At 51.7% G+C, this 20,187-nt stretch overlaps 2 protein-coding genes across 7 annotated transcripts in view; both read right to left on the bottom strand.

Annotated features, from left to right (window-relative positions):
- Nucleotides 1–4,391: 4,391 nt before the first annotated feature.
- On the bottom strand, nucleotides 4,392–7,541 carry RPE (ribulose-5-phosphate-3-epimerase). Of its 4 annotated transcripts, none has more exons than XM_054381013.1 (7): nucleotides 7,420–7,541; nucleotides 7,211–7,290; nucleotides 6,957–7,096; nucleotides 6,717–6,722; nucleotides 5,943–6,128; nucleotides 5,698–5,784; nucleotides 4,392–4,826 (listed from the first exon to the last, which is right to left on the bottom strand). In XM_054381013.1, the coding sequence occupies exons 1-7, from the start codon at nucleotides 7,539–7,541 to the stop codon at nucleotides 4,704–4,706; spliced, it is 744 nt and encodes a 247-aa protein (XP_054236988.1). In that variant the 3' UTR covers nucleotides 4,392–4,703. The 4 variants fall into 4 exon arrangements, with proteins under 4 accessions (XP_054236988.1, XP_054236991.1, XP_054236989.1 ...); XM_054381016.1 differs by having other exon boundaries at nucleotides 6,048–6,128; XM_054381014.1 differs by lacking the exon at nucleotides 6,717–6,722 and having other exon boundaries at nucleotides 5,943–6,077.
- A 4,707-nt stretch (nucleotides 7,542–12,248) lies between these two features.
- Nucleotides 12,249–20,187, bottom strand: part of UNC80 (unc-80 homolog, NALCN channel complex subunit) — a 229,315-nt gene continuing 221,376 nt past the window's right edge. For all 3 annotated transcript variants that reach the window (XM_054380922.1, XM_054380921.1, XM_054380923.1), the window contains 4 exons: nucleotides 19,021–19,102; nucleotides 17,086–17,197; nucleotides 14,388–14,602; nucleotides 12,249–12,518 (listed from right to left, as the gene is read on the bottom strand). In XM_054380922.1, the coding sequence (XP_054236897.1) occupies nucleotides 12,249–12,518; nucleotides 14,388–14,602; nucleotides 17,086–17,197; nucleotides 19,021–19,102 (679 nt within the window). The remainder of the gene's footprint in view (nucleotides 12,519–14,387; nucleotides 14,603–17,085; nucleotides 17,198–19,020; nucleotides 19,103–20,187) is intronic.

Genomic DNA, 20,187 nt, shown 5'->3' with positions numbered 1-20,187 from the left:
GAAGTCTGATCTTGGCATGTGTGGGCAGTGGGCACACACAAACCACTGGCAGCCTTCACTTTTCCAGTCTCACATTGCCACCTTGGTTAGGGATCCTCTTCCTCTGTCCCCTTTGGTTCCCAACAGAGTGCTGGGTCTGGTGGGGTCTGGTGAGGCAGGACACACTGCCTACCTTACCCAGCAGCTTCAGCTGGACACAGGAAAACTGTAACAGCAGTGGGGAGAAGCAGTAGGCTCAGATTATCTTTTCCCTGTGGCATGCCCACAGGGCATGAGCTAAGGGTGGGTGAGAACCAGCAGCTTCCTAGCATCTAGCTTCCAATCTGTACTCAGCTCTCAGTAGTGCCAGGGCATGTTTCATAGAGGTGTCCCTCAAGCAATAAGATAGAACTAGACCACTGCATTTCCATAGTCAATGTATCTGCTACTCAAGACAGTAAGGTTTCTGCTTCAGCCCTGTGAATATAGAGACACAGAGGGGAAGAGTTGAGTCAGATCAGTGGCACAGCTCCTCCAGTTATTGGTTTGGGTCATCTTCCTTCCTTCCTCCTTCAGTAGCTAATGAGGCTCATCTTATTCTGCTTTAATATGTTAAAGACAAAGTCTTTATTCCAATATCTGCACGGTGCCTTGTAAGAGTCTCATAAGTATGCCAACATTTGGTGACTAGCTGAAAAGGAAAAGATGATTGACGTCTAGGAGACCAATAGAGGGGGGAAAAAAAAAGCCCCAAAGCTTTCCATTGTGATTCTGGGTAAGAGTTTTTTTAATTTCACAGGGAGTTCACAGTGAGGAAACAACAGCAAGTTGTTGAAACTTGCATCCAAAATAACAGCAAAGTTTGGAATGTATCTGCCTGCCACCTCAAGTGGCATTAACAAAGATCAAACACTGAATGTAGCTGTAATCCACAACAGGAAGTTTTTCTGTGTAGGACAGTTGAAGGCAATTTAATAGAAGTCTCTGGTTTTGTGCAGAATTTCCTTCCACCTGTACTATCTGGAATGGCACTGGACAGATGCCCCAGTTTTTCATGTCCATTTGAATCTCTTTTTGGGGTCACAGTTGCAGGGAGATCTAGGCTGGGCATCTGCAAACAGTTCAGTTTCAACACTACAAACTATTGCTACATTGTAGTTTATTGCACATTCTGATTATTTTTTTAAACACTTTTTTTTTAACACTGGTTTGTCTTAAACTTGAATCTTGCCTCAATGTCTGATACAATAATCTTTGATGCAAGGTTGTTTTTGTAATTAAAAGTTATTTCTATAGATGTGGTGTATATAGTTTGAATTTGATGGCCTTCAGAAGCAAAGAGCCACCAGCAACACTTCTTCCCCTTGGCACACAGACCTGCTTGGCCCAAGGATCAGAGGACCAGAGGATGTTAGGGCTTGGAAGGGACCTCTGGAGATCCTCCAGTCCAACCCCCCTGCCAGAGCAGGACCAGAGAATCCAGCACAGGTCACACAGGAACACATCCAGACAGGGCTGCAAAGGCTCCAGACAAGGAGACTCCACAACCTCTCTTTAGGAGTCTGCTTCAGGGCTCTGTCACCCTTACAGTTCCTCCTCATGTTGCTCCTGTTCTGGAGTTACCATCCATTGCCCCTTGGCCTATCCCAGGGCACAAGTGAGCAGAGCCTGTCCCTGTCCCTTCCTGAAACCCAGCCCTCAGCTATTGATAGACATTGATCAGATCCCTCTCAGTCTTCTCCTCTCCACACTAAATACCCCCAGGGCTCTCAGCCTCTCCTCCCCAGGCAGTGCTCCAGTCCCTTCAGCATCCTTGCAGCCCTCCCTTGGACTCTCTCCAGCAGATCCCTGTCCTTCCTGAACTGGGGAGCCCAGAACTGGATGCAATATTCCAGGAGAGGTCGCAGCAGGGCAGAGGAGAGGGAGGAGAACCTCCCTGGCTCTGCTGGACACACTCCTCTGAATGCACCCCAGGACCCCATTGGCCTTCTTGGCCCCCAGGGCACATTGCTGTCCCATGCAGAACTTGTCCACCAGCACTCCCAGCTCCTTCTCCTTGGGGCTGCTCTCCAGCAGATTCCCTCCCAACCTGTCCTGCTGCAGTTTCTTCTTCCTTCCCAGCTGCAGGACTCTGCACTTCTCCTTCTTGACCCTCATTAGGTTCCTCTCTGCCCAGCTCTCAGTCTGTCCAAGTCTCTGAACGGCCTCACAGCCTTCAGGGGTCTCGGCCAAGCCTCCCAGTTTGGTGTCATCAGCAAACCTGTTGAGCAGACTCTGTCTGTCTGTCTGTCTCCTCATCAATGGCATTGATAAGATGTTGAACAGCTTCACTGATGAATCTGTTGTCCTGCTGCTGCCAACAGTATGGGGACACAGTTCCAAGTCCTAAAGGAAGTTTTCATAGCACTTGTGTGGGTGCTTAGCCTGGCTTTGGATACCTGAGCCACAACTGTTGCTCCGTGCACACTGTGTCATGGCTCCCTGCAGCTTTCCAGAAGCACAGCTGAGCTGCTTTAACACACCCAGCAGCCAGCTGGGCTGTTACCTCTCCTAGCCAAGCTTGCTTTTGGCAAACCTCTTTGCACCATGGCTTCAGTGCAGTGGGTCTAGTTCTCAAATGGAGTTGCAAGTAGAAAGAGGAAGCAAAGACATTTGTTTGCCTAAACCACAGTTACCCCACAGGAAACAGCAGTAGTTGACCCACTTCAGACACTTGTCTGGATTGTTTGAACTAGCCCTGGTTTCACCTGCTCAGTGATGGCAGTGACCCATCCTGTACAAGGTGGAGGAGAAGGAGGCTCATCGGCTCTAGGACACCAGCCTGTTTGCAACCCTTCTGCAGGGACAGCTTCAAGGGAAAAATACCATACAAAATACCTTCAAATATTACTCAGCAAGGTTGATTAGAGCCATGGGAGGCAGGTCTACCTAAAATGACCTGCTCAGGTATTCCTATAGTGTGTTGTGACTTGCACCTTTCACATGCCCCAGCAGGCCAGGCACAAGCCAGCTGCAGGCATGAGCAGTCTCTGGCTTGCTAACCAGGAGCAGCACAGAGCCTCCCACCTGCCCTGCATCTCACCCCTGCCCTGGGCACAGGGACAGCACACAGCCTGTGGGCCAAGACAGAGTCCTTGGACCACCTGCAGGGTTCCAGAGCAACACTCTTCCACGGAATCCCACCACTGACAGCAATCACAGAAACACAGAGCGTTAGGGGCTGGAAGGGATCTCCAAAGCTCATCCAGTCCAACCCCCCTGCCAGAGCAGCATCAACCTAGAGCAGGTCACACAGGAACACTTCCAGGTGGGGTTGGAATATCTCCAGAGAGGGACACTCCACAACCCCCCTGAGCAGCCTAGTCCAGGACTCTGTCCCCCTCAATGAAAAAATTCTTCCTCCTGTTTCCATGGAACTTCCTCTGCCTCAACTTCCACCACTGCCCCTTGTGCTGGCATTGGGCATCACCCAGCAGAGCCTGGCTCCAGCCTCTGGGCACTCCCCCTGCACATCTTGAGCACCAGCAATGAGGTCACCTCTCAGGCTCCTCCTCTCCAAGCTCCAGAGCCCTCAGCTCCCTCAGGCTCTCCTCATCAGGAAGATCTTCCACTGCCTTCAGCATCTTTGTGCCTCTGTGCTGGACTCTCTCAAGCAGTGCCCTGAGGTCCTTCCTGACCTGAGGGGCCCAGAACTGGACACAATATTCCAGATGTGGCCTCAGCAGGGCAGAGGAGAGGGGGAGGAGAACCTCTCTGGACCTGCTGATCACAGCCCTTCTAATCCACCCCAGGATGCCATTGGCCTTCTTGGCCACCAGAGCACATTGCTGGCTCATGGGCAACCTCCCACCCACCAGGACCCCCAGGTCTTTTCCACCTTCCCTGCTCTCCAGCAGCTCAGTCCCCAACCTCTCCTGCTCCATGAGGTTGTTCTTGCCCAGGTGCAAGACTCTCCCCTTGCCCTTGTTGAATTCCATTCCATTTCTTCCTGCCCAGCTCTCCAGCCCAAGTCTGGCTAAATCTGCCACAGCTGCCCTAACAGGCTCTTTGAAAGGAAAGTAAGAAGGCATTTCCTGGTAAAGATGCTGCACTGACTTGTCTGATGTTTCACTTAGGCAGGGCAACTAACTTGTCTGCAGCCAAAGCAAACCACAGCAACGTTTCTGCCATCTGTGGGATTTGTTAACCCTCCCTCAAAATGGCCTTTCTCCAACCTTCCTCCCAAGAACACTCCTGCTTGACAGTCAGCTTAAAGGAGACTTACCACACAATGAGGGAGGGGTATTTAATGCAGGGACTGGAAAAGGTTTGTAGGAATGCACAGATCAAATGACAAAAAACACAGACAGCAGAAGGCAGTTTGATTAGAGTCTTCCACAAGGGACATAGCCTGTGGTGATGCTACACTCCTCTAGCAAGCAAGAAAAAAAAAACCACCTGACTGCAGTTTAGTTCCAGCCAGCCAGTGTTACAGGTTGTGCTGTAAAAATTAGCCTCCAGAGAATCAAGAGACAGGTTCACACCATTGCATTTCCAACCCTGAAAGACAGCCCCACAAGGGTCTGGTTTGTTTCCTCTGCTGCTTGCTTTATTGCAGCGCAGGAATGATTCCTCTGTTCAGCAGCAACAAGTTCCTGTAATTCCTCCAGCCCTCCTTTCACACAGGAGAAAGGAGGACTCTCCTGCACACACAGGGCCTCCTGGGACACTGCTTGGGCAAGGTCTCACCGGTCCAGGCAGCGCTTCTGAGCTGCTTCTGAACACACATTCCTTAGGAGATTGATGACGGACCTGGGATCTGCACTCTTCATAATGGCACTGCCAGAGACAATCATATTTGCACCTGCCTGAAAGACATCAGACACCAACTCAGTCATGCACAACACAAAGCCACCACCACTTCCAGAGTCTCCTTGCTGAAAAACAGGCAAGGAGGGAACCTACTGTAAGCTGCTGTGTGCTCTAAGTGCTGTGTGTGGGATGCTACACTATGCTACAACCACACATCAAGGGCAGAAAAGGCAGCTCTGCCCCAAAGAGGGGGGAACTCGAAGGGCCTTGAGGATGATCAGAGGGTTGGAGCTCCTCTCCTATAGAAACAGACAGAGAGTTGGGGCTGTTCAGTCTGGAGAAGAGAAGGCTCCAAGGAGACCTTCTTGTGGCCTTCCAGTATTGAAGGGGACTACAAGAAAGCTGGGGAGGGACTTTTTATGGTGTCAGGAAGTGATAGGACTGCGGGGGGGTGGGTAGAGCAAAACTAGAAGTGGGGAGTTTCAGTGGATGTCAGGAAGAAGTTCTTCCCCATGAGGGTGGTGAGAGACTGGCAGAGGTTGCCCAGGGAGGTGGTGGAAGCCTCCTGCCTGGAGGTTTTTGCAGCCAGGCTGGATGTGGCTGTGAGCAACCTGCTGTAGTGTGAGGTATCCCTGCCCATGGCAGGGGGGTTGGAACTGGATGATCCTTGAGGTCCCTTCCAACTCTGACAATTCTATGACTCTTCTCCTATTGTTCCTATTTCCCTAAACATACAAGAAACAACTTCTCCAGCTTAGGAGAGGCTTCAGAAGCCAGTATTAAAAAAGGCACAAGGTTAGACCTCTGCAAATAGATTTTAAGGGTGAAAACTAACAGTCAGAATGCAGCTCCAACGTTGTTCCAAGAGACAACGAAGCTGCTGGGCACAGCGAATGGGAACGCTGCTCCACTTCAGCCTCTCCTTACCTCTGCACACTTATGGATGGTATCAGGCCCCACTCCTCCATCCACTTCAATATCCAGTGAGGGAAACTGTGTCCTCAGCCACTGAACCTGAGAAACAGCATAAAAATGTCGGCACTGAGAGCCACGCTCTGCTGCTGCAGCTGTGTGTGGCTTCCTATGCACCCAGACAAGGTTTCTTCACTCCATGCTGTTAGTTAGCTCTAAACTCAGTTAAAAAAAAACAAGGAAAGAGAAGCTCAAATTACCTTTGGCATCATGTCTTCCATGAATTTCTGCCCTCCGAAACCAGGTTCTACTGTCATCACCAAGGCCATGTCTATCTGATTGGCCCAAGGGGCCAACTGGTCAACGGTAGTGGCAGGCTTGATTGCCAAGCCGACCTGCAGGAGAGGCAAGACAAAGCCCAGCTGCACCTTAGGATGGCAGCAGGGCTGGCCTGAGCCAGGTACAGACTGCCAGGAAAATAAATTATGTGTCTGTGTAAGCTCAGCAAGCAGAGGTAGCTTCAAGCAAAGATTCACAGAATCACAGAATTAACCAGGTTGGAAGAGACCTCCAAGATCATCAAGTCCAAGTGATCACCCAACACTAACTAATCAACCAGACCATGGCACTGAGTGCCTCATTCAAGCTTTTATTAAATACCTCCAAGGGACCTCAACTGCATCCCCTCCCTGGGCAGCACATCCCAATGGCCAATCTCACTCTCCAGGAAGAACTTCTTTCTAAACTCAAGCCTACACTTTCCCCTGCACACCTTGAGACTGTCTCCTCTCCTTCTGTCACTGTTGCCTGGGAGAAGAGACCAACCCCCACCTGGCTACAACCTCCCTTCAGGCAGTTGTAGAGAGCAAAAAGGCCTCCCCTGAGCCTCCTGTTCTCCAGGCTAAACAACCCCAGCTCCCTCAGCCTCTCCTCACAGGGCTGTGCTCCAGACCCCTCCCCAGCCTTGATACCCTTCTCTGGACACCTTCCAGCATCTCAACATCTTTCTTGAACTGAGGGGCCCAGAACTGGACACAGGACTCAAAGTGTGGCCTAACCAGTTCTGAGCACAGGGCAGGATGACTCCCCTGCTTCTGCTGCCCACACTATTCCTTATTTTCTTAACTAAAGCTGATGTCCAGCTTCATGCACGAGGAGTCTTAGGGCTGCAGATGCCAATCTCTGACCACCTGGCACTGCCACGATGGGATTTTCATTGCCAGGACCGTGGTGGTTAGCCAAGCTGAGCACCGTGTGCCGCGCACTTCCCTCACCTTCATCCCGTTCTCCCGAATGTCTTTGATCAGCGCCCCCGGGTTGTCGGTAGCCTCTAGATGGAAGGTGTACTGGTTTGCGCCGGCGACCGCCATCGGTTTCACCCACTGCTCTGGTCTGGCGACCATCATGTGCATATCTGCAGGAGGGCAGCCGTCAGCCGGTGCGGCCGGGGCCGCCGCACCGCCGGGTCCTGCCACGGGGCCGCTCCCGCAAAAGCGTGACCCAGCCGGCAGCCCCACAAGCCTCTTACCGAAGAAGGGCTCCTGGCCCAGCTGCTTGCGCAGGCTCTCCACGACAGGGTGGCCGAATGTGATGTTCGGGACGAAGTGTCTTGGGGCCGAAGAGAGAGACCCGCCCGCACCCGCAGGTTACCCCCGGCCGGCCGGGCGGGCGGGGCGGGACAGGCCGCCCGCCCGCACCCGCGGCCCCGGCCCGGCCCCGCCCGCCCCCGGCCGTTACCCGTCCATTACATCCAGGTGGAGGTAGTCGGCGCCGCAGTCCAGCATGCGGCTGCACTCCGCGCCCAGCGCCGCCAGGTCGCTGTTGAGGATGGACGGCCCGATCCGGCACCCCGACGCCATTGCTGCCCGCCCTGCGCCTGCGCCGCCGCGGCGCCTGCCGGGACCGGGGGCGCGCACCGCCCGCCCGCCCGTCCGCCCGCCGCGCCCCCGCCGCGCCCCTGGCGCGCGCCGCCCCGCCCCGCGCTGGCCGCAGCCAGTTCCGCTGCTCGGCGCTGCCCCGCGGTCTGAGGTTGTCGCCCGTTCGGAGCCCTGCGCCCCGCTGTGCTGACGGGGATGGAAGAGGCACATCCCGGCCACCCGTGGGCTATGCCTCCCAGCGCGGGGAGCAGCCCTCCCGCCCCGCTTCAGCAGCAGAGTAGAGCTTCCCAACAGGGCTCCCCAAGGACTGGCACAGAGGCACTGCCTGGCTGCCGCTCGGCTCCGGCTGGGACAGGCCTTTGGGCTTGTTCCCCAAGTGTCAGAGGAAGGACCAGGTTGGTGCTCGGGAAGGCACAACCCCCTGTGAACAGCCACCCTCAGGTGAAGGGCCTAAACTGACGGGAAAAAAAAGAAACCAAAGCCACCTGGTTTTGGCAGGCTTTTGTTGTTTAAAATTCTCAAGGCGTTACGTTTTGTTAGCCCCAAGACACGATTTTGGGCAGTAGTGCTGCTTAACAGCCTGTCACCTCCTTCCCCTGGATGTGCTCACAGGGCCCAGCAGCGCTCACTGCCCTGCTCCGGGGATGGCAGGGGTCTGGTGAGCTGCTGCAGGTGGGAAGCAGAGCTGGGTGAATGTTAGCAGTCTCTCCATCCCACAACAGAGTAATTCCAGCAGCACTGCAAAAGCCTTTTAGACAGGGAGACGGACACGGTGTTGCGCAAGACGCTCAGACACAGAACTCTGTCCTTCTGTTGTCACACTGTATTTAGTTCTCAGGACAAGGTTTGCATAAAAAGGCTGAGGCAATGGGACCGACAGACACACAGACGAGACTCGTACAACCTGGACGTTTGTTGAACATGACATGCACTTAAGGCCTCTAACACTATTTAAGCAGCATCGTTTTGTCTCCACAGCAGAAATACACCAGCCCCGCAACAGAGATACTGGAGGAAAGCACAAAACCAGCTCAAGTACATGGTGTGCACCGCCTCAGTGCAGCACAGAGTGCAGCTGATGGGAAAGTAAAACACAGGAGAAAACAGACTGACTGCTCTGCCTGCCTGCTCCACCAGCCACCCAACAGAGAGCCACCTGCCCAGCCACCTGAACAAAACAAAGCTACGTCATCTGTAAGCTGCATTGATTCCTAGCAGGGGAAGGCATTCAAAGGAGGCATTAAATCAGTCCTTGCTATGGCTTTACTGCTGCGGATTCACCAGTGGCAGTGGGAAAGCGGAATGGCAACATTTGTTACGTTGACTGAATTTCAATGAAGTCAATCACAGTTCCTCTGTCTTTGTTAGAGTGGAGTACCATGGTGAGGCATGCTTTTCATTAAGGAAGATGCTTCCTTCTCATTGGCAGCAGAAAAGGTCAGTCTGTAAAGTGCACCATGAATTCTCTGTGTTGTGTCCCAGCTGCTGGCTTAGCTCATGTATGAAACTCTGCTCCCTGACCTGCCTGCCAGTAGCCAGCCTGGCTTAGGGTTTGAAAGGGAAGCTGTGGGGTTTAATCATTTGTGTGTGGCTGTTAATAGTGAGATTAAGCATCTGGGATTTTAGCAATTCTTTGAGTGACCTCCAGTCAAGGTGACACTGCAGTCTCCTACAGGTAGCTGGTGCTGGCTCCCCTGTGCTGAGGATCAGAGAATGTCAGGAGTTGGAAGGGACCTTCGAAGATCACAGAGTCCAACCCCCCTGCCAGAGCAGGAGCAGAGAATCCAGCACAGGTCACACAGGAACACATCCAGACAGGGCTGGAAACGCTCCAGAGAAGGAGACTCCACAACCTCTCTGGGCAGCCTGTTCCAGTGCTCTGTCACCCTCACAGTGCAGAAGTTCCTCCTCATGTTGAGGTGGAACCTCCTGTGCTGCAGTTTCCATCCATTGCCCCTTGTGCTATCCCAGGGTGCAACTGAGCAGAGCCTGTCCCCTCCCTCTTGACCCCCAGCCCTCAGATATCTATAAACAGTTATTAAATCCCCTCTCATTCTTCTCTTCTGCAGACTAAACAGCCCCAGGGCTCTCAGTCTCTCCTCACAGAGCACATGCTCCAGTCCCTTAATCATCCTGGTAGCTCTCCCTTGGACTCTCTCCAGCAGATCCCTGTCCTTCTTGAACTGCGGAGCCCAGAACTGGATGCAATATTCCAGGTGAGGTCTCAGCAGGGCAGAGGAGAGGGGGAGGAGAACCTTTCTTGATCAGGGATACAGCCTGGTTTGGGTTGTCCTTCAGGACACACACACAGCAGCAGATTAAGACACTGCCACCTTCACCTAAACATTGTTCTTCCCAAACCAGTGAGGCTTTAAAGCTGCAGTAGTGTATATGGTGATATAGGTGGGAGTACAATAAAACCAATTGCCTTTTCAGCACTGCTTTCCCCAAGTGGTGCTGAGTCTCCCTCTCTCACCAGTGCAGTGGCAGCAGAGCATGAGCCTGGACACGGGTGGCTTTTGCTGTCTGCAGAGGCTTAATGTGTATGACCTCCCCGCAGAGGCTTAATGCATATGAGCTCCCTCCTCAGAGCAGTGTGCACAGGTCCCCTCAAAGGTGAGTGCCTGGCACACACTGGGCAGCTGAGCCTGAGGGCTGCCTGGGTTGCAGCAGGCTGGAGCCTGCTGTCAGGTGCATGGTGAATTGTCCAGGCAGCGAGCGAGGCGTTTGCGTGGCAGCATTCCCAACAGCTGCCTCCCAGCTGCTCCAGAGAAAGGGCACTCCTCTCTTTGGAGACCTGTAGGAGAAGATCCTTCTGTCTCCTCAGGAAGGTTGGTTCATGATGTCCAAAGTGGTAATTAGTGCATTTTACAGACTCTAAGGATGACCTAAGCCATTCCCCTCTGCACAGTGATGCCGTGGTTAGAAACCCCAGCTGGAAAAGGCAGCGTATGATTCCCAAAACACAGGGTGGCTTTGGGCATTGCTTGGGATTTGGTGCTTTGTTTCACAGCTGGTTTGCAGTTTGCCTGCCTAAGTTCACGTTTCAGTGTAATTCCATGGTGCTGCAGCTGTGACTTCAGCTGGTGTGCCCCCACCCCAGGGGTCTCCACCTAGGTCTAGCTGTTACACCTCTGTGTATCTCCTAGTTGCAGCCATGAGCATTACGTACATAGAATGGAACCTTCTTTTGTTTTGTTTTTTTTTAAATACAATCTCAACATGCCAAAAATAGATTCTTTCATGAAGTTTCTGCCCTGCAATAGCCATCTTTTGTTTACAATGTACATATATATTTAGATTTGTATAGCTAGGAACACGAAAATACCATTTATAAATATTTACTTTTAAATCCCTATATCTAAGTATGTAGGACAGCATCAGAGGAGCAGTTGTTAGGTACCAGGAGGTCCACACACATCCCAGGTGTGGTTTCTCGGGGTGTTTTGGGGTTTTTTTTAAGCTGTGGAGATTAATTACTGTGTACATTTCGTCAGGACAGCCTGGGCTACTTTATACTGCCTGCAGACCCCTTACCCCCTGCCCACCTGTGTCTGTGCACAGCACCTGCATTCCTGCTTACAATACCTACTGGGCTGAGTTTGACAGAGCAGATACCTTGGTAGCACAAGGGCCGTATCTTACAGAGCAGATTGAATCCAACAGACAAAAGGAAACTCAATCCAAGTCTGCAGCATTGAAACCAAAAAGGTCTCCTTGCTCCATGGTGCTTACCATTGCTCTCCCAGTTAGAAATTATGGTCCCAGCTTGTGAAAATCAAGCTTTAGATTGGTACTTTCTGGCAGTGTTTTCACCATCAGTACCAAGGTGTAGGAGCCTTGGGTTCAGCTACTCTGTAGCCGTCCTTTCAAAAACACTAAAAAAATAAATCTTGGGTACAACCTACAGAGAGGCTTGGCTTGGCTTCTCTTCTCTTCCCTTCTATTCTCTTCCATTCCTTTCTCTTACCCTCTCTTCTCCTCTCTCTCCTCTCTTCTTTCTCCTCTCTTCTTTCTCCTCTCTCCTCTCTTCTCTCTCCTCTCTTCTTTCTCCTCTCTTCTCCCCTCTCCTCTCTTCTCTCTTCTTTCTCCTCTCTCCTCTCTTCTTTCTCCTCTCTTCTCCCCTCTCCTCTCTTCTTTCTCCTCTCTTCTCCCCTCTCCTCTCTTCTTTCTCCTCTCTTCTCCCCTCTCCTCTCTTCTCCTCTCTTTTCTCTCATCTCTTCTTTCTCCTCTCTCCTCTCTTCTCCTCTCTTCTTTCTCCTCTCTTCTCCCCTCTCCTCTCTTCTCCTCTCTTTTCTCTCTTCTCTTCTTTCTCCTCTCTCCTCTCTTCTCCTCTCTTCTCCCCTCTCCTCTTCTCCTCTCTTCTCTGTACATGACAGCAGCCCACTCATCCAAAGAACTTGCTGAGCACAGTACATGGCTGCCAGATCAAGGTTTTCTGGACCACATATTTGCCCACACACACACCCCACCACCACCCTGAGAATTTGGTTAAAATTCTCTGTTTCTATGGTCTTGCCCTGAACTGAAAGAGATTTCACAATCAGAAACTGGCCAGTCCGAAGCAACTGGCTGATAACTACTTTCTACTTTGGGGTAATAAAGTGCTCTTGTTTGAATGACTTACTAGTTACCAGGGGGCTCAAGGGAGAAGGTACACTTCCTCTTCCTCCTCCCCACCAGGCTTAATTAAACATGAGACTCATCGAGATCCACATCAGTCTCTCCGAGCTCCACATGCGTGAAGCTGAAGTGTGTGGCCAGCAAGGGGTTCTCCATCCCATTGTCCTCGCTGATGTGCAGGACAGTGTCCCCATGCTGCAGCAAGCTAGTGGTCTCCAGGCCGGCGTAGTCCTCGGCGTCGGAGAGCTGTGTGGGTGGGGTGCTCTGTGCTGTGGTTGGCCGCGACTCTAAGCCCTCCTCTTTTTCCTTCTCCTTCTCGGCAGCAAGCTCCTCGCTCTGCAACTGAGGAGAGCCAGAGGTCAGCCTTGTAGAAAGAGGGGGAGGAAAAGGAAGGCAACACCTATCAAATATTTCCTTATGAGAAAATACAGTTTTGCCATAAAGGGCTAGGCACTTGCACCAGGGAAGGTTTAGATATTGGACAGTAAAAGAAATTTCTTCCCTTGAAGGGTTCTCAGATGCTGGCACAGGCTGCCCAGGGAGGTGGCTGAATCCCCATCCCTGAAGGTGTTACATTTTTGCCATAAAGGGCTAGGCACTTGCACCAGGGAAGGTTTAGATTGGATAGTAGAAGAAACTTCTTCTTTGAAAGGGTTCTCAGATGCTGGCACAGGCTGCCCAGGGAGGTGGCTGAATCCCCAACCCTGAAGGTGTTTCAAAGAGGCAGAGATGTGGTGCTGAGGGAGGTGGTTTAGCACCACTGAGGTAATGAGAATTAGATAATAGTTGGACTCAATGATCCTAAAGGTCTTTTCCAAACAAAACAATTCTGTGATTCTGTGATTATAAATCCCTAAAATTATGCTCCAATAATGATCTATTTTTTGTAATGTGGCAGTGACCAGGAATCACAGAATCACAGAATGGGATGGAAGGGAGCTCGAGAGATCATCTATTCCAAGCCCCCTGCCAAAGCAGGATCACCTATACCAGGTCATATAGGAAGGTTCTCTGATTTCACTCATTAACACTTCATTCCTTTTAATGTATTCACAAGACAGCTGCCTTTCGTTTGTTCAGGACAAAGGTCAGAGCCCCCCAAAGACATGAGACACCGAGGCACAGAAAAGTGATCTCAGTGTCACTGGTGTGTTGAAGGGATGACTGTGATTTTCCTCACACTGTCCTCAGTGGTGTACAACACAGAAAAATGTTGGAAAAGCAACTTATTTGTATAGATTGGATCCATGGCCAGGGTTACAGGAGGAGCTTCAACAAGGCCAAGTGCCAGGGCCTGCACTTGGGGTACAACAATCCCAAGCAGTTCTCCAAGACTGGGGCAGTGTGGCTGGAAAGCTGCTGGCAGAAAGGGAGCTGGGGGTGCTGATGGCCAAGCAGCTGAAGAGGAGCCAGCAGTGTGCCCAGGTGGCCAAGAAAGCCAAAGGCATCCTGGCTGGCATTAGAAATGCTGTGTCCAGCAGGAGCAGGCAGGGGATTGTCCCCTGGGACTCAGCTCTGGGGAGGCCACACCTGGAGTGTTGTGTCCAGATTTGGGGCACCTGAATCCAAGAGAGATGTGGAGGTGCTGGAGGGAGTGCAGAGGAGGGCAAGGAAGCTGGGAAGGGCCTGGAGAAGAAATGTGATGAAGAGCAAGTGAAGGAGCTGGGGATGGTTAGTGTGAAGCAGAGGAGGCTGAGGGGAGACCTCCTGGCTCTCTGCAGCTCCCTGAAAGGAGGTTGTGCAGAGGTTGTGCTGCTCTCTTCTCACAGCTCATTAGCCATGGAAGAAGAGGGAACAACCTCAAGCTGCAGCAGGGCAGGGCCAGACTGGACAGGAGGAAGAATTTTTCCCATCAAGAGTGTTCAGGGATTGGAATGTGCTGGGCAGGGAGGTGGTGGAGTCCCCAAGCCTGGCTGTGTTTGAAGGTGGTTTGGCTGTGGTGCTTGGGGCTGTGGTTTAGGGGTGAGTTGGGGATGTCCCTGCTGACTGCGGAGAGGTCAGACTGGATGAGCTTTGGATGTTCCTTCCAGCCTGGACCATTCTATGATTCTGTGACAGTAAAGTCAGCCTCCAGCAGACACCCAAAAGAGTTTGCTATCTTCACTCAGCCCTCAGCTTTCATTGGAGTGCTGGAGAGCATCAGACATTGCCCTAAAGTGGTGAGCAGTGGTGGGCAGACACATGAGAAGCCCTTGGTTGCCTTACCTGGCCGGTGGTCTGACTGTGGAGATCAGCTACGACGATGGCAGGCGAGGAGGTCAGCACAGGCCTGCTGGGTGGCTCCTGCTTGCTGGGCGGCTGGGGGCTGCTGCGGCCGCAGCCCTGCTGCTGCTGGGCAGCTGGAGCCGGCACCTCCCCGGGGCAGGCTGCTGCTGCCTCAGGCTGGGCTTCAGTGAAGGTCACCGACCGCTTCTGCTCCACTGAAGGGTGCAAAGCCCACAGCATCCAGCACATAAATGCCACCATTTGGGAAGGAAGACACAAGAAGAAAGGAAGAGAGGCAATCCCTGGAGTTTGTACAACTATGACAGGATTCTTGATTCTATGACAGTAACCTCAGCCTACAGCAGACACCCAGAAGAGTTTGCTGTTTTCACTCGGCCCTCAGCATTCATTGGAGTGCTGGAGAGCATCAAACATTGCCCTAGAACTCTGCTGCAGTGGTGGGCAGACACACATGAGATTCATGCCATCTTTATAAGCTGTCTTGTTGGAGTTTAACCTAAAACCCTTTCACCCTGGGCTTCTTTAAAGGATCTCCTGAAGACAAGTCACCCTACCTACCTTTGTCATGTCTTGGGGAGATCAGTGCCACCCACAACATCTTTTCCCTCCCAGAACATACTGAATTGAACTCCCATGCCAGTTAGGCATTCCTGCCCTCAGCCAAGAAAGGCAAACTGAGATGTGAATGTATGAGGGAATTGCTCAAGGGTTTGTAGGAAATGTGAGAAAAGCCACGGGGCAGCTGATTGCCTCCCATTCCTGCATGCTGAGTCCACTACCAGGAATCACAAGAGCACAGGGGGAGGACAGCTAAACACTGAGCAGTAACTAACGTCCCTGCTGTTGCTTCGTTATTTTGGGTCACCTTTTATGTTTCAAGCACCTCCTGCAGGACTGTTGCCCCAGCTCAGTCCTGGCTGAGTGGGGTGTTGAAGGCCAGGTTGGATGAGGCCTTGAGCAGCCAAGTCTCCTTGAGAGGTGTCCCTGCCCATGGTGGGGAGGTTGGAGTAGATGACCTCTGAGGTCCCTTCCAACCTGAGCCATTCTCTGATTCTGTGATTCTGTTAGGAACCCTGAAAGTTTGCAAGCAAGCTTTGCTCTGCCAGATGTGTCCTCCAAAGTGAACTGCTCGCTCCGGATGGTACAGAATACAGCCACCTGCTGTGCTGGGCCAGGGCTCAGTCCTGGGCGCACATGGCATGGACTGGAAGGGTCCTTCATTCACTGCCATACATGACCCTGAAAGCTCTGCACCACAAGGCTTACAGCTGATGGGGAATTTCCTTCTTGCTACAACACTCAGTAGCAGATTCAACATTTGCACATCTGGACAAGACTTCCTGAGGAGAGAACACCTGTCTCATAAATTCTCCACACCTCTGGCAGACATGATCATTCCCTGTCCACCTCCATTTTTCCCTTGCAAGCCTTTGGAGAAGCCAACAGAGTGTTTTGAGGGCATGATTTTCTGATAGCTTACTAGGTAAAGGGGTAGAGCTGCTGGGGCTTCACTGCAATGCAGGCTGTGGGGGAGTTTTAGGCTGTAACTTTAAAATTTTCCACAGGTCTTGAGCAGAAAGTGGTAGAATGTAAATAAATCACCACTGGGTGTAAAAAGGAAAAGAACCACAGAATCAACCAGGTTGGCAAAGACCTCAGAGATCATCAAGTCCAACCTATCACCTAACACCAGCTGACAACTAAACCATGGCTCCAAGTGCCACATCCAATCTTTTTTTTAACATCTCCAGGGAAGTTCTAAACAATCCCATTAGATAGATAATAAACATAAGCTGGTTGTGCAGGCTAACTTTTTCTCTCTCTTCTCTTCCTCGCTCTGGCTGGTGCTTCTGCTGGCTCTTTGCTAGCCTTGGCTGCATTGCTTTGTTTTGGCTAAGTCTAACAAAATGATTCTCTGCTCTTTCTCTTGTCCCTTTGTGTCCATGTGGGTAAGGAGGGGAGCAGGGAATGGGAAGCTATTAGCACCTCCCCTGGTTTTTGGCCAGGGGGGGTTCCTGTGCTGTTTATCACTTGTAAATAGCTGTCAATATTGTAAATATTGTGTATTTTGTACATATTCATTGCACTTCACTGTAGATTGTAGTTTTGCTTGTGAATACAGCTCCATTTGCTTCCAACTGGGCTGGGCTGGCAATCTAATGTTGGGGAGAATTTTCAACACACCACAATTCATTGGTCTTTGAAGGTCCCTTCCAACCCCTGACATCCTCTGATCCTATGAGGGAGGAATGGGGAGGCCAGGGTGGGCACAGGCCTGGGCAGCCACACATGCAGATGTGCACCCACACACCTCGCACTCACAACTCCCTTTCCCTGGCAGCCTCCAAAGGCGGCAGGGAAGGAGGGCAACCTCTCTTATAGCAAAGGTCTCAGGATCAGCGCTGAGAGCCTCATTTCCAGAGAAATTTTCCTACTTCACACCTGAGTTCCTCTCCATTTCCTTGCTGTATCTTGTAGCTGTGCTTGTAGATACAGCTCCATTTGCTTCCAACCTGAGCTGGTCGGGGAATTCAGCGCTGGGGGGAGTTTTCAACCCACCACAAGGCTGCTCACACAGCAGGCTAGGTTTCACTTTGGGCTAACCCGAGAGGCTGCTGTTTGCTGCTTTGCAGGGTGAGGTGGTGGTGGTGGTGGTGGAAGGGGAGCAGGGCCCTACCGCAGGGTTTGGGCTTTGGCTGGACGCTGCGCCGCGTGGTTGACAGTCGCGCTCCATGCCGGCTGCGAGGCTCCGTCTGAGTTTTCTGCCGCGACAAGAGCGGCCGGCGGAGCTGGGCATTGGAAGAAAGAGTTAGGCTGATGCATGGGCACACAACTGCTCCCTTGTAAGGAGAAGGGATCATCACAGTCTCTGCTTCTAGATGCCTGTGCTTTAAGGTTTCCATGGCTCAGACACCTTTGTGTGAAGCTCTGGGGGCTGTGCATTCCTGCGTTGATACTGCACCTACTGCAATGCACATTGGCTGACCGTCGTTTAATGCAAGCAAAGGAACCTGCAGAGGCAGAGCCTGGGGCCAGGCTGGATGGGGCCTTGAGTGACCTGGGCTCGTTGAGAGGCATCCCTGCCCACAGCAGGGAGCTTGGATCAGGTGATCTCTGAGTCTCCTCCAGCCTAAGCTGCTCTGTGATTCTCTGAATCCAGAACACAGAATCACAGAATCAGCGAGGTTGGACAAGACCTTTGAGATCATCAGGTCCAACCTCTCACTCAGCACCATCCAATCAACTCACCCATGGCACTGAGTGCCTCATCCAGGCAGTTTTTAAACACTTTGAATGACAGTGACTCCACCACCTTCCTGGGCAGCACATCCCAATGGCCAATCTCTCTTTCTGGGAAGAATTTCTTCCTCACATCCAGCCCAAACCTCCCCTGCTGTAGCTGGAGACTGTGTCCTCTCCTTCTGTCCCTGCTTGCTTGGGAGAAGAGACCAAACCTCACCTGGCTACAACCTCCCTTCAGGGAGTTGTAGAGAGCAGTGAGGTCTCCCCTGAGCCTCCTCTTCTGCAGGCTAAACACCCCCAGCTCCCTCAGCCTCTCCTCACAGGGCTGTGCTCCAGACCCCTCCCCAGCCTTGCTGCCCTTCTCTGGACACCTTCCAGCATCTCAACATCTTTCTTCAACTGAGGAGCCCAGAACTGGACACAGCACTCAAGGTGTGACCTACCCAGTGCTGAGCACAGGGCAGGATGACTTCCCTGCTCCTGCTGGCCACACTATTGCTGATGCAGACCAGGATGTCATTGACCTTCTTGGCCACCCGGGCACACTGCTGGCTCATGTTCAGCTGCTGCTGTCTACCAGTACCCCCAGGTCCCTCTCTGCCTCTTCTCTTAGGGACTTCTCGGGTGTCACAGCTACCACTTGTGCTATAGTTCCTGCTACCTCAACACTCTGCACTCCGTCACTGTTCTGGGTTGAGAGTTACTCGATCCCCTTGGGTGGTCTCCTGACCCTGGGGGAGGTATCTGACCCCAGGTGGGTGGTCCCCTGACCCCCAGGTGGGAGGCACCATATCATGTTTATGCCTCCCCTTTCCTGCCTCTAGATAAGGGGGAAGCATTTCCTGCCTCATTCTCTTTCTCTTCGTTCTCTTTCTCCTTCACCTCTTTGGGGCTTCTCCTCCTCGCTGCTGCAGCTAAGAGTTCCTGAGCAGGTGGCCAGATCTGCTACCTCAAGAATCCATTTTCTATCCAGATAATCCAAAGCCACCCAGCCTGGTTTTCTGTGTCTATCTGTATCTAGCCCCTTCCCTTGTATCTCTGTAACCTTCCTTTCTCTTCAATACCTTCTGAGGGGTTTTTGTTGTTAACATTACTTCTTAACTTCCAAATCAGTGCAAGGCTGTTCCTTGGTTGTTTCACTCTTTTTTTCCTGCCCAGCCTAACTTTTTTCACACAGGGAGAAGGGAAGAGGGCAGGCAACCTAAACTCTGTTCCCTTGGGCTTCTGGGCTCCGGGAAAGCTTAAACGGCCACAGTCACAAATCAGGTAAAAGGGACAGGTCACATCCACAAACCATTTCCAGTCAGGCACAGCTGAGAAAACCCAAACCAGCTCCAAGAGAAGGTTTGTTCACTGCCTGTGTCCTCACCTGTCGTAGGCCTCTCTTTCGCCCCAGGGGCTGCTGTAGAAGGAGGTTCTGCTGTCCCGGCTCACTCTGCACGCTCGCCACCCTGTTAGATGTGGACAGCATTAGGCCAAGCACAGGAGCACCCTGTCTAACTAATTACTAGGTGTACTGGCAGTTGTGACTTAAAGAAACAAATAAATAACTACACCAACCACTAATGGCATAGCCACTTCAAAGAGCAACACTGTCTTTGAAGGATGGGGGGAGGGGGTGCGTGTAACGTGTCTGTTGGGTTGTGGCTTCTGGGGCTTGGGAAAGAGTGGGAGGTGGAGTCATGGCATTCAGGACTTGGCCACGCACAGGTAGCATCTAGAGAGAAGGAACTGCAGAGTTCAGTTTTCAGTCATTGATTGATGCATCCCACTGAGCAACACTCACTTCTCTGCATCCTTTGCCACATCAATACAGGCAAGAATATCAACTTCCGAGCTCAAAAGCCTTCTTGTTTGCTTTTCCTTTTTATCAAGGAGGATGTTGTAAAAAGTTGTCAGGTTTTATTGCTTGGGTTTTGTTTTCTTTTTTTCCCTCCACAGCCTCATCACAATTTCATCATCTGCTTTTCATTTCAATTGAAGTCAACAAACAAACAAAACCAAACAAGCCTCCCCCCCCAAACCAAACACAGAGTGACAAAGGATCCATTCACATAATGGATGCATGAGTTATGTGAACAAGGCCCCACACTCAACACTTTGCAGCTTTAAGTCTTTTTGTGGCTAACAAACAAACCAAACCAAACCAAAAGAGACAAGTAAATGTAAATGATAGAAATACACATTAACACAGCTCATTAGGGTTGGTATCTTGGCACAAAAGACCTGAAAATCTGCAGCAAGAGAATCTTGATCAATGAAACACACTGGGCTGTGTTCTGTCTCCTTCTACCACTCAGCTGCTGGTTGCATCTACTTGATAGGAACATGCCAGCCTCCCGTGGAGCTTACCAAAGCCCTGCATTCCTCCACATACTTACAAAGTGGTCACTGAGCAGACAGCAGGCACAAGGCATTTGAGCTGAGTGAGCTATGTCTGGAGAGCTGTGGTTACAATAGCAACTGACATCTAAGATGAGCTTCTTTTAAAGCAGGCAGCTGCTGCCTTGGGACAGACTGGAGCCCGCTGAGCCAC

Source organism: Indicator indicator, chromosome 5 (genome assembly GCF_027791375.1).
Source record: "Indicator indicator isolate 239-I01 chromosome 5, UM_Iind_1.1, whole genome shotgun sequence".
NCBI lineage: Eukaryota > Metazoa > Chordata > Aves > Piciformes > Indicatoridae > Indicator > Indicator indicator.
The sequence above is the reverse complement of the archived record's forward strand: the minus strand, read 5'-3'. Positions and strand labels throughout refer to the sequence as shown.

What these genes read in the sequence shown, in the direction of transcription:
- RPE (XM_054381013.1), bottom strand. Translation starts at nt 7,541, where the DNA reads ATGGCGTCGGGGTGCCGGATCGGGCCGTCCATCCTCAACAGCGACCTG. An exon ending in TGGAAGACATGATGCCAAAG is followed by an intron (nt 5,785 to 5,942) that starts GTAATTTGAGCT and finishes GCTGTTTCTCAG; the next exon opens with GTTCAGTGGCTGAGGACACA. An exon ending in CCATCCATAAGTGTGCAGAG is followed by an intron (nt 4,827 to 5,697) that starts GTAAGGAGAGGC and finishes GATGTCTTTCAG; the next exon opens with GCAGGTGCAAATATGATTGT.